The sequence below is a fragment of the Electrophorus electricus genome, chromosome 13, assembly GCF_013358815.1.
Source record: "Electrophorus electricus isolate fEleEle1 chromosome 13, fEleEle1.pri, whole genome shotgun sequence".
NCBI lineage: Eukaryota > Metazoa > Chordata > Actinopteri > Gymnotiformes > Gymnotidae > Electrophorus > Electrophorus electricus.
The window spans coordinates 8,267,105-8,280,657 of record NC_049547.1 but is presented as its reverse complement, the minus strand read 5'-3'; the positions used below and the strand labels follow the sequence as shown (position 1 = coordinate 8,280,657).

At 42.6% G+C, this 13,553-nt stretch overlaps 1 protein-coding gene across 1 annotated transcript in view; it reads right to left on the bottom strand.

Annotated features, from left to right (window-relative positions):
* Window positions 1-13,553, bottom strand: part of LOC113571324 (ryanodine receptor 3) — a 145,620-nt gene that overhangs the window by 76,099 nt on the left and 55,968 nt on the right. The window contains 9 exon segments of the mRNA XM_035532477.1: window positions 12-145; window positions 2,829-2,947; window positions 3,160-3,255; window positions 5,051-5,186; window positions 6,089-6,269; window positions 7,517-7,638; window positions 7,906-8,070; window positions 10,041-10,197; window positions 10,489-10,563. Of these exon segments, the coding sequence (XP_035388370.1) occupies window positions 12-145; window positions 2,829-2,947; window positions 3,160-3,255; window positions 5,051-5,186; window positions 6,089-6,269; window positions 7,517-7,638; window positions 7,906-8,070; window positions 10,041-10,197; window positions 10,489-10,563 (1,185 nt within the window).

Sequence of the window (13,553 nt, the reverse complement as noted above, 5' to 3'; positions counted from 1 at the left end):
ACTATTTTTACCTTTGGACATCATTGACCAGTCTTGTCTGGAGTAACAGGTCTCTCTTTGGGAGCAAGTGATCACAGATGAGGTTTTGATTGGCTCTTACTGCTACTCCATTGCAGACACAGAGAGAACAGAGCACATCGAGGATCTGTGCACAAACAAAAGGCAAAATTATTCATTAAGGTGAGAGTGGATGTGTCCTTGTTTTGGTGTGCTTTTCCACATGGAAAGTCAGTAAGGGAATCTTGCAGAATGACAGACAATATGTAATTTATTGCCAAAGTGTACTCTTCAGTTTGGTGACAAAATAAATATTCAAGTATGTCACTTAGAGGAAGCAATTTATAAGTTTATTAATTTATCAAATCAGACTGCTTTCAGTCTAGTGAACCCTATTGTGTCACTGCTCCAAGCTTCTGCCCAGCCTTGGGGTATCTGATTCAGGTGTAACTAATTCTGGTGTGATTCAGGTGTGAATCAGATGTGAGAAAAGCCAGATTCAGTTGTCGCAAGGGCCGTGTTCAGCCAAGCAGATAGAATGGGAATTATTGTTGCTACTTTATATTGACAATGCCTCATGCCCCTCAAAACTCGCGCAGGGTACTGCAAACTCAGCACCTTAAAAAGTTTCTATTATTTTCTCGCTGTGCTGCTTACTTCAATATGCTATTTATGTATAACCAGATCAAATGTGCTGCTCTAGGAAATAACAAAAAGTATCTCACTTCCTTTCAGTATTCTTATTTGCCAAGCAGTATTTTCAGTCAAGTATTGCATGTCCATCTGATTTTTGCTGAACATCTAGGACCCAAATTCAAATTTGTTGTACTGTGTGTTAGATCAGAAGAAATAGAGGAAACTACACAAATGAGTGTGTTTGTGTCAGAGGCATAGGTTTAAAGGGGTATGAGAGCAATCAATTAGACTGCTTCTCTTCTGGTAACGGAATAAGAGTAAATCAAAGACATTTTTTAATCCAAAGGCACATATTAAAACATCTCTCGCTCTTTCTCTCTCTCTCTCTTAGGCCAAGATATAATGTAATGGCATACCATTGTTGTCACAGAAGGCTCCTCCCCCCACAAGTCACGTGGCATGGCCCGCCGCGTGCAGGGGATTCACATTTGTACAGTTGTAACCACGCCCCCCAGGATTGCACACACCTGCACAGGGTTTAATGTTGAATGTCTGTCTGTTTATTTAAACCCCTGTCAGTGTGTGCATCCTTGTTGGTCATTGTCGTTACGTATGTTTTAATGTCTATCTCTGTAGCCATAACGTTGGTTTGTGTAGTCCTGTATTAAAGTGTATATGTTATTAATTTAATGTTAAGTGTAGAGTCATGTTTACCATAAGTGTTATGTGTCAGTGCCACCTTTGTCATATATGTTTAATGTTAATAAATGTCTTGCACCGTTGAGGAAGTCTGTGCGTCCTGCCCTGTGGCACTCAGAACGACTATGTTACAGAATGACAAACCACCACAGGACGCCCACTCCCTTGACAAAAAACAGACTTCCTAGTGGAAGGTTCTTACGCACGTCCCAGATTGCTGCCGGGATCCCGGGAGATTGGGGAGAGTACCACGACTGACGTTCGTGGAAACTCTGGAAGCAGAGAGGAATGCCCCCTGGAAATTTTTTTTGGGTGGCCTAGGGCTATCAAGCTTCTGCAGACTCACCAGGAGAACTGGAAGGGTTCGCCCCAAGCCCTGGAGAGGAAGTTCTTCTGGGGTGCTCCTAGAGTGGCAGGTGTAAGGAGGACCGTTAGAGGAAGTGGCATGCTCAGAACCAGGGCGGACGTGCACCCAGCGTGTCCATTAGGGCCAAGGACACATTTCCAGCGTCTGCGGGTTTAGCAGGCGCTGCAGCACAACACCTTATGTGTTAGGGTAATGGCACAAGTGTTTGCACTTGGGTGTTTATAGGCACATCACGTCACAGGGAGCGTACCAGACTGACCCAAGAGAGGCAATGACTCTGCCTTTCTCCCTCGTGCAGAGAGGTCTCCCTGCTAGGTGGTTCCTAGCCCGCCTTGTGTTGGGTGGGCACCGAGCATTGCTGTGCGGTGTCTGTGTGTGCGCCCAGCGGCCTGGGATTCGTTGTCCCGGATTAGGACGCTTCGGGAGCTGCGCCCCTTGGAGGGGGGTACTGTCACGGAAGGCTCCTCCGTGTTATGTGTGAGTGCCACCTTTGTCATATATGTTTAATGTTAATAAATGTTTTACACCGTCGAGGAAGTCTGTGCGTCCTGCTCTGCGGTACTCTGACAACTAAGTTTCAATTGTATTATATTATAGCTGTTTTAGTTATAACACTTTAAAAAATAGGAAAATGTTAAGTAATACCAATACACAAAAAAATTATAAAAATCGAGTTTTCTTTTTATATTGAAGTACACTTCAAATATGTCTTGGGATGATGGGATGAGAGTCTCATTAGTTCTCCATATTCAGAAAATGATCTTACTTCCCTACAGACTGCATGAGTTTCTCTGTTCAATAAACTTACAAATTTGCCATGAAATTGCTTTTCAATACTGTTGAAGCTGTAATTAATAAAGGCAAACTTTCATCATGGTTCCACCCTGACAATGACAACAGCCCCTCCACCAATCTCACTCTTATACAACCTGCCATCAAGATCTCATGACAGTAAATACACAGGATGGTTAGGGTCAGGGTTTTGTGGTTCTATTTTCAATCCACTAAAACCAAATGAAATCAGCCACGCTTATACTTCCTTGTGGAGGTAATCGCACCACCTCATTCCCATGGCATTTGGTCAGCCCCTCAAAACGGGGCCGCTTGCTAACAGAGAAGGGGCACTGACCTTGTGGTTGCGACCATGTTTGTACAGCAGCGCGATGATGGACTTGATGTGCCCTCTCTGGATGATATTGAGCGCCTCCGGGCTCTCAATCAGGATGCAGTGCAGGACCTCGAGAATTCCTGAGGCGCAGAGTTGCCCATTAGATCCAAGCGCAAGGGAAGCAGGAAGGACAGAAGCGGCACACGATGAGTTTCAAAGAGATGATGTAGTACTGCCATACTTCAAAGCAAATCAGTTGTCAGTGTAACGGGAATGACAGGCATGAAGTGTGCTCAGCCCTATTTTCCATTGATCATTATGGTGTATGAATGCTAAGTAATGGTGACCCTACCTGAGGATGACTCCAGTCTCTCCAGCTTACTGACCAACCAGTCCAGGTTGTGGGAGAACTGTGTGCAATTGTTCCTGTTCCCTCGAATCAGAGCAGCTAAAAAATTAATATGAATAAAAATTAGAATCAAGCCATTCGCCACACCCTATATCACTCCATCAACAACAACCTCTCATATTACCTTATCGAAAAATATGTTCATGCCCATATGTTCATGCACATTTTTAAATGTCACTCCTCTTCTCTAGGGCAGAAGAGGTATCACATTCAGACATCTCCACCTTCATGTATATTAATGGCAGTGTGTTTTATAGATGGAGGTGGTGGGGGATGGTGCGGCAATGTTGATGTCAAGCGACCTGACAGGGTCACCTAGCTCAGGCAGAGGGATGGAGATGCATCCTAAACCCGGAGAGTGAGCTGGACGGACGCGAGCATGTGCGTAGGTGCATGTGCCAGAGGGAGATGGCAGGAGCAGAGCCATGGCTGGCATGTCGACTTCCCCTGCCCGCTAATGGATTACCGCTCTTGCCAAAGGCAGGAGAAAAAGAGCTCATGGAGGGACAAACCTTCTAGAGAGGTTAAGGTGGATTGCAGTTTGAGAGAGAGCTCACAGAGGCTCGGGGATTAGCACTGCGGCAACAGAGCAGGGGGGTCTTTGGGTGAAGGTGCGGCATGTCCGTGGGGGACGGTAGTGGGGGCAAGGGGGGTGGCGGAGGCAGCGGTGGTGGCGATGTCCGCAGCCACTGCAGATATTGATGAGGCTGGATGGTATGCTTTATCGTGGCCTCAGAGAACATGTGCTGAGGAGGAACCTTGGCGGGTGAAAATGGTGTGTGTGGGTAGGTTTGGGTAGGTGTGTGCGTGTGCGCAAACATGCATTTTTATGACTATTACAGATCATGCAATACCATGCAGGGAAAAATTCCTACAAAACCTAGAATGGTGAACACTAAGCAGTGCAACATGAAGGTGGGTGATCTAATGTGTTTTAGAATGCGAAGGATAATTAGGTCTTTGACACACAACCTACATTCAAATGTCTTTTTTTGCCAGCTAATGCCACAAAATATCTCAGTGATAAAAAAATGTATTCATTATGCTACTATTCAGCTACACTGTATTAATGGCATGTCTGTGAATAAATCAATGCAACTGTGCCTCAAAAATGAAAGCCTCAGCAGATAATATTGCCTCAAAAGAGTTTACCCTAGTTTACACATTCAATTGTATGCAATAATGTATGCAACATTCAAACATGCAGCATTTTATTTTTCATATAATTTTCTATTTAATCACAAGAGGTTGTCAGATTCACTCTTTGGATTCTGCAGCTTTGCCACCCCCACAATGTAATTCCTTTCAGATTTAAAACATTAAAAGCATCTAAGACAGAACAAGGTTCTATTTTATATTCAGAGCCACAACCCCACTTGATTCCCCATAAGAGTTTACTGGATTCTGAAAAACCCTGTGAAAGAGACCTCAGATAAATCACAAATAAATCAGTCATCCTGCAGGATCTGGAATGTGGACTGCAAACCATGCCAAGAGGTGGATAAAATGCTAATGACCTAGTAAAACCACTCCTAATCCATTTAGATGGTTAATCAAAGGAGTGCTGTGTGTGTGTGTGTGTGTATTCTGCAGTTGGTGTGGTGGTCACATCCGCTGGGGGCAGCCGTTCCATCTACACTACCTCACCACTGGCCAGTACCTACCTATGAGACAATAATGATTGAGTGAGGTGCTATGAAGCACCTGCTCATACATACATACACACCCGTGCACACATCTTATATGCTTCACTCTTGGAGTAACAAGCACAGGCATTCTGGGGTTCTAGCATTCAGTGCAGGCTCGACCCGGATGGGGAATGTGGCTGACCCACCCAGCAGCGCATAGAGAAGGTGAAGAATGTCCTTCCAGGCCAGTCCTGCCTCCTCCCCCGCACACTCACTGAAGTGTGCCGCGCTATTGTACACGCTCAGTCGATCGATGCAGTCTGACACCAGCGTCAGCATCCCCTAGGACATAGAGTGACAGACAGAGATTGGGGGTGAAGGGAAGAGAGAGAGAGAGAGAGAGGGAGAGACCTCCCCTGTCACACTGGCCACATGTGTCCTTTTACCCAAAGTGCACTGCTCACTGAGGTGAGCTGTGGCCCTCTAGGAGTCTGTAATCACAGAGCATAGAGCGAATACAGGATCTGCGAAAAATGATTTACAGCTCTTCAGTGAGCCTTATGCTGGTGATCAACATGGCATCAAGGATGGCAGAACGACGCTGAAGAAAAATAAAAAGGAGAAAACTTCACACTCGATTGTTATTTAAATGGTGAGAGATTCATAAATACTCATTATATGGTATAATATGGTAATGAATATGGTTCAGAGAAAACATTAATACAACCCATTCTATTAGTGTAGCAAATCATAACTGCCCTATTAGTGTAATTTTAGAAACTGGCCAGGATTTATCTTAAATTTACTATCTGTGAAGTGTCTCTGAAAGATATAGTTTGGTGAATAATCATTAAAAAGAGCTCAAATGGATGGGATGAACCAATCACGGTTCAAATTCATGGAGCAATATGGAGTGCTTTTTTTTTCCAGTCTGAGCGCAGAAACAGACAAGTGCCGGAATAAAAGAAGATAGCCTCTGATGACAACATTAACATATCTGATGACAACATATCTGATGACAGCATCAACTGGTGACAGTTGAGAAGATACCCTGAAATACAATGTGGCATATGAAAAAAAAAAAAAAAAAAAAAAAAAAAGATCCATTCTGGCATTTTCCACCAGCCACCTCAATGCCCTAAATGCCCACATAATAGAACTGCCTTAAAAGAAAATAAACATGAAAAAAACAGAGAGAAAGTCAGATAGATGGGCGTATCTGAGGAGCTGCTGAAGAAGCCCACCTCCTGTTTAAAGAGGTTCTGCCGGTTCTTGAGCGATCGAAGCTTAATCTGCTTCTCCTCATGCTCCAGTTCAGCATCGGGTAGCTGGAAGTAGGTGATGAGGTCCTTGAGTGTCTGGAGAACTTCCTGGATGGGGAGCAGCACAGCCATGCGGTTCTTCCCAGTTAGCCCGTCCAGATCCCTGAGAGGAGAGCTGAGCTGTGATCTCCACACAGTGGTGGGAGGGGCCAAGCACCAGCATGAACTGACTATAAAACACCCCACACCTAATATGTCTTAAATTTACTAAAATTAAAAGTGAGAGAATAATGCTCTTGATATTAAATATGAAAACAACCAGCAGAGGCACATTATTGACAACTGTTTCTGTTGATTTAAACTATATAATGGTTTATCTACAGTAATGAAAGCTTCCCAGGGTGAATTTGCATCCACTGGCTTTAGTCTGTAGTGTACTAGCTGTTCATTATGGAATAGCACAAAAGTATTTGCTGTGTTATAATAATAAAACAAACTTGGGTGCCACTTTATAAACTCCACCATGTTCATCCATGGAAAAGAGATCAAATCAAAGGACTACTGTGTGTGTTGGGGGGGGGGGGGGGGGTTGCAGGTCTGATGGATGTAAGAATGAAAAGCCAGATGTGAGGATATGGTTTTGTTGTTTGGTATCTGGAGACTCTAAGATAAGTGTAAAGGGAGTGTTTGAGTTCAGAGGTCACACTGCCTGATATTCCTCTTTGGACTAAATAAAGCATGGGTGAACAAGCACACAGACACACACACAAACACAAGGACACAAAAAGATTCACAAAAATACACAGGTAAATACAGATGTACCCAAACCCAACCACACACACACACACACACACACACACGTGCACGCACACACACACACACACACACACACACACACCCACACACACTCACACACACACACATACACAGAGTGAGGAAACAAGACTAAAATGATTCAGTATTACACTTGCAGCAATTTAATGGCCATTAAACCCAGTTGAGGGAGATCTACTAATGTATCTAGATAATTAAATAAAGATCTGTCAGTAATGTGACTAATATCTGGGCTGTAAAAATGCATTCATAGCATGAATGACTAGAATCTTTATTCATTAAAACTTCTGACAGTTCATAATGCATTTTTGGAGTTGGCCAAGACATTTTTACAAAAAGGAAATTCAGCAATTCAGGATTTTGGTGGACTAGACGTGCGTTACTTCACTATAGCACTGAGCTACAATCTTTAGTGCTGTAGCGAAGTAACGCACTTCTAGAATATGCTGCCAATATGCTGCCAGCTAGTAAGGTCTTTGTTTGTGATCAAATGTAGGAATACATGAATATATAGGTAAAAAGGACATTAGCGTTCTATTTAGGACACTGTGTGTCTGCCTGTGGAGGTGGCCGTACCTGATGAAGCGGCTGAAGAGTCTGGTTGTGTTCCGTATGATGCGGGCGGCGCGTGACTCCTCATGCTGACAGCGCTGGAGGGTGAAGCCATCGTCCATGTGCCCTTCTGCGTGGAGGTAGGCCTGAGACAAGAAAGAGATAGAGAGAGACAGGGAGAGACGGAGACAGAGAGACACAGAGATATGCTATGAGGTTCAATCATATTCAGATTAACAAAACCAAATCCAGACTCCAGTGTCTAGGCAAAGCAGAGACAGAGAGAGCATGCTATATTACTCTGCACTGATCATCCCTGCTAATAGCACTTAAGGACTGGAGCAATTACAGGACAGAATATGGTCCAAAGGCTGATAATTAGTTTGTCCACAGCGTGTGGGGGATTGACTCACTCGTCTCTTGAGGGAGCCCAGACGGGCAGACTTCACGTCAGGTGCCTGGTAGGAGAGCCATAGGCCCGTAGCTACGTGCAGGACGAAGCAGAGCGAGTCGCCGTACTTGATCTCAGCCACACCCATGCCCTCTATGTCCCGCCTGGGGCTCTGCTCCAGCTTCTCCTGCAGGATAGATGGACCAAGAGCGCTAGTCCACAGTAATGCAACAGCCATCTTTCCCCTGCCAAACATGTTAACACGACAAATTTCACCCCTCACATGCAAGCAGTCTCGGAGCATGTAATTCAGACTTGTTGTTTGCAGACACAAAGCACAGAGGCTGTCCCAGTGTCTGCAAACTACTCCACATGACGCATCTACAACTTCGACCAGCACAGAACATAAAAAATTCACATTTTAAAAAATCATGCCTGTCTTAATGATTGTTAATTCACAACTCGATGCTAAATATAGAACTTTTGTTTTTCTGACAAAAACCCAGTGTCAACAAGCCATGGAAATATCCTATAAAACAAAAATTCATAAAAAACCTTATATACAGATGGAAGGAGATAAATGTCTCTCCACATAGACAAATCTTTTTTTGGTATTCTATGACTAAGTGCTCCCTTCCATGAATAAGGTGCTTTTCCATTAAGCAGATAGGTATTAAATATAGATGCCAACATTTGAGCAGAATATTGCCTTGTGGTTTTCAGGGTTTCGTATGTGACTCTATCTATGCCACTAGACTTGTTATTAGGGAATTGCCTAATTACATTTTCAACTTCATCTTCAGTAGATTTTGATGTAGATGTCACAGTTAGTCCCTCCCAGCTTCCATGTTTTCCCTGTCTTGTGTATTTTAGTTGCATTCCATAGTTTCGTTTTCTCCGCCCCTCGTTTGATTTTCCACACCTGTCCCTTGTTTCTAGCCTTGTTAAGTTCATGTATATAAACCCTGTCGTGTGCCCTCTGTCTTGGCTGTTCATTGTTTGGATGTGTGAATGTCTTGGATGTATGTTTGGATGTTTTTGAAAGCCCATATCTGTATGCCATTTCACACTGCTACATTTAAGCAGGTTTGGCATGGTGTTGACAAAGTAGACATCGCACACCACACTGACATGACAGGCTTAGCTGGCTTAGCTGGTGATACACAGACAGAGAGAGGCAACCTGTCATCCTTATCTCACAGTCATTATATTGTACATTTTCATCCCAGCTATTATTTTTCCAGAAAAAAAAAATCTAGCAATTGTTGAAGACCCCTCAAAGAGCATGTAGCCAAACTGTCACCCGAAACTGTGAGAGTCCTCATGCATCACGAAGCAGAACAGGCTCCCCAAAAAATGCAGAATTCTCCCAATGGCACGCTTAATTATGCCAAGCAGCAGGAGCAGAGGGAGCCTAGAATGGTCAGGCCATTCGAAAAAAAAGATCCAGCCAGATTTAGAGCAAGCCCAGTCAAGGATTGCAGATAGGCTGACCTCCCTCTCCAAGATGACTCATGATTACCAGAACCCCCACAGAGAACGCAGGAGGGACACCGAGACAGCGAGAAACAGAGAGGAAGAGAGAAATTGAGAGTTGCTTGTAAGAAGCCCACAGGATATCCGGAGGCAGCATTGCTGAATCATTACCAAGACACAATTTTTTTTCAATGAAGCGTGAATGCAGCAAGAGAACAATAATTGGCTAACAAATGACACACAGTAAGAATCTGTTGGACAGCCTCCAGGTGAGTAAAGATTACACTCCATTAATTAGTTTAAGCTTGAAAGACCCATTAAGAGCCAGTATAATCAAGACTAAGAATCAGAGCAGATGGAATCATGATGCTTGTGGGTTTGCTTTGATTAACCTGCCTGACATCTCCTTGTCATACTTCAGCCAAGGTAGCAGATGAAAGGCTTTAAGGCCTGACTGGAACAGACTGCCAAAGGCTTGCATTTACCTCTCCTAAAGCTCTGTGCAATAACTTCCATAGTACCAGCATTATAGATTGTGTTGTCAAAAAAGCTTCAGAGAAGCATCACTGCTTCTGGGTATCTAGAATCCCTCAACAGCCCAAACACATGGCCAGCATGGGCCCGGCCAGGACCCGCCCAGCATGGCCACGTCATCCCAGCTGAGGTGGAGCAGACAGTGACCTTGGAGGCACGGAAGCAGAAGGCGGTGGAGGCCGTGTCCGACTGCTCTCTGTCCTGCAGAAGTAGGCCTGAGTCATCAGACAGGGCCAGGTACTGGCCAGTGGTGAGATGGCGTAGACGGAACGGCTGCCCCCAGCGGATGTGACTGCCACACCAACTGCAGAATGCACACACACACACACACACACACACACACACACACATTGACACACATATTACCTCATAAACACAGTATCAACTAACAGAAGCTGCAATGACTGTAGTGAAAATACATGGAGAAGCTTCTTAAAGATAAAATTAGCAGTGGGGAACATTTCATGTAAACAACTCAAATTGTGAGCAAAACATACAAACGCTAAAATCTAACTGAAAAAAGCACTTGTCTTTTTTTTTTCACTGAAACATTCAGTGAAAAAACTAATTAGTCAGTGTGAGGTGAGAGATGCACCTGATCCGTAGAGGTTCCAATCTCCATAGAGACCGGGCCTTGACTCCCACTTTGCCTGACTCGTAGTTGACTATTCTAAAAACCAGAGCAAAAACAGAACCTCATAAAACATCCACCTTTCATCTTGCAGCTGGTGTCGGTAACTAAAGCTGCATACTGTGCTTATAAGCAAGCATAGCCACTTTATGATTTCTGTGTAGTGGAGCAGGGCTTTTTTTGTTTTCTTTTCTTTGCTTTTCTTTTGCTTGTTTTGGGCAAGCTGGGTGAGGAGGCATGCCAGAGTGCTCCTGTTTGGTTCTAGTGGCTATTTTAATGCAGACTCTGGGCTTAATGGCAAGTGTGGCCAAATGGCTTCATTTCCCAGCCTGAAAGCGGCCATGCATTCTGTATTTCAGACACACTTTGTTACTTTATTTGATTCCATATTCAAGTAAATTGTAGCAATATGTGCAGTGATATACAGTAACCTTAGTTCATTAGATATGTGAGATTTCAAGGATAGCGAAAGCAGTATCTTTTCCTGATATGCAAACTTTCTGTAATGGCTGAGATATAACAATATTTTGTCAACTATGGTGGCCTGTGACTTATGCAATCCTCCTAAACAAAGGTCACACAATGCAAGCATGTGAACATTCAAGACTAGCACAATAAACTGACATTTACTTCCTAAATTTTCATTGGCAGTACTTAATTTGGCAGTAGTTGATATTTCATTAATTTGCTAGTACATGACTTTTCAAAGAATAAATCAAAAGCACATATTTCCCAAATGAAACCTCTCTTTTGAAGCACAGATTAGAAACAGTCAGAGTATTTGCAATTCCTGTCAAGACTTCAACTTTAGAGTTATAACACTCAGGACTAAGTTTGCAGTGATCCAGTACATATGCGATATGTGTTGCTATCATGGCCACAAGCCACGATTGCAAAGAGGAAATTAATAGCACTCTATGGGCATCCAGTTTTGATTGCCACTTCCAAAGGTACAGGTTTAGTGGGATTCTTCACATAAATAACTGAACATTGATACACATATTTCACTATGTCCATATAGAGCTTAGGGATTTATCAACACTTTGATGCAATGGTCCAAAGGCATATCGAAAAAATTCACATTTAAAAAATCATGCCTGTCCTTAAACGAAAGACGTTAATTCACACCTCGATGCTAAATATAGAACTTTTGTTTATCTGACAAAAACCCAGTGTCAACAAGCCATGGAAATATCCTATAAAACAAAAATTCATAAAAAACCTTATATACAGATGGAAGGAGATAAATGTCTCTCCACGTAGACAAATCTTTTTTTGGTATTCTATGACTAAGTGCTCCCTTCCATGAAGAAGGTACTTTTCCATTAAGCAGATAGGTATTAAATATAGATGCCAATATTTGAGCAGAATATTGCCTTGTGGTTTTCAGGGTTTCATATGTGACTCCATCTATGCCACTAGAGTGGTATTTGGGAATTTCCTAATTACATTTTCAACTTCATCTGCAGTTTGATGTAGATGTCACGGTTAGTCCCTCCCAGCTTCCATGTTCCATTTGTTCCCTGTCTTGTGTATTTTAGTTCCATTTCGTAGTTTCATTTTCTCTGCCCCTCGTTTGATTTTCCACACCTGTCCCTTGTTTCTAGCCTTGTTAAGTTCATGTATTTAAACCCTGTCATGTGCCCTGTGTCTTGGCTGTTCATTGTTTGGTTGTTTGAATGTTTTGGATGTATGTTTGGATGTTTTTGAAAGCCCATATCTCTATGCCTGTAAGTTCGTACTCTGTGTATCCTACTTAGGCTGTTTATCCTAGCCTTCGTGTTTCCTAGCCTGTGTAATAGCCTGCTTCCCTTGTTTGCCTTCAAGCTTTTTTTTTTCTTTTTTCTTTATGATCTATCCCTGTACTCTACGTGTTGGCTCTATGACCCTGGACTACCCTAACAAGTCTGACTTTGGATTTGCCCATAATAAATCTTGCTCTTCTCCGCACATGCACCCGCATCCTTACTGCTCACCGTTACAGTAGAGTACAGTACAGCAAGTACGTAGTATCTCTTCTAACTCTTTATTCCAAGGATGTGATTCTAATAGAGCAAACACCAGCATTTTTTAAAATAATAATTATACACTTGCTCAATATTGCAAGAACTTTGCTTAATGAAAAAGTTCTGTTTTTAAAAAACACTCCAATCACCTTCATCCATTTATTCAAGTCTTCAGCGATGTTTTTGGCTTTTGTATCCCTTTCTTATCAAAATTTTTCCTTATCAAGACTGCCCATTCACTTTCTTGTAACAGTCTTTCGTAATGTTACTGTACCCCCTTTGGTGTCATAGTACCCATGGTGATGAGCACCATATGCTCTTTGTTTTGGTTTCAGTTTCATGCTCATTGTTTTGGTTTTTGCTCTTGTACTGCTTTCACCCATGTCTTCTTTGTTCTTGTGTATTTACAAACCTCGTTTCCTTGTTAAGTTTGTTGGTAGTTAGGGTACATTTCATGCAGTGTACCTCACTGTAAATTCTACTCTAGCAGATCCTGTGTTATACTCTTATCTTTGTTTTGTTTAGTTAATTTTTTTTTCCTCTTGGTTTTGTATTGTTACTGTTTTTGTTATATACTTTGGTTTTGTTAATCTGATTCCTAGCCACAACCATGGAATGTATTACGGATCTTGGTTTTGCAGTTGCCCCAAATAAATGTCACTCATCATCGCAAATGCATCCTGCCTCACTTCTCTTGACGTTATATAGAAAAGACAGTGAACACTGCAACGTAAGCTTTAAAACAATATAGATTTGGTTACAAAAAAATCACTTAATAAATCTTAATCTGTAAACGAGCATGTTGAACATTTCTCAGCAGTAACGTGTGTTGAGCCTGTTATGGCAACTTATCAGGGAGCGAACTACAGTGAAATCAATGTCACCACTATCTTGACACACACAAGCACACATATATGCATGAACAAATACACATACACACATATGTGTATGCAACAGGCATGCTACCTCAATAATAGGGGTGACTTGCTGCAAGATAAGCAAAATCCATCATCCACCTCACCC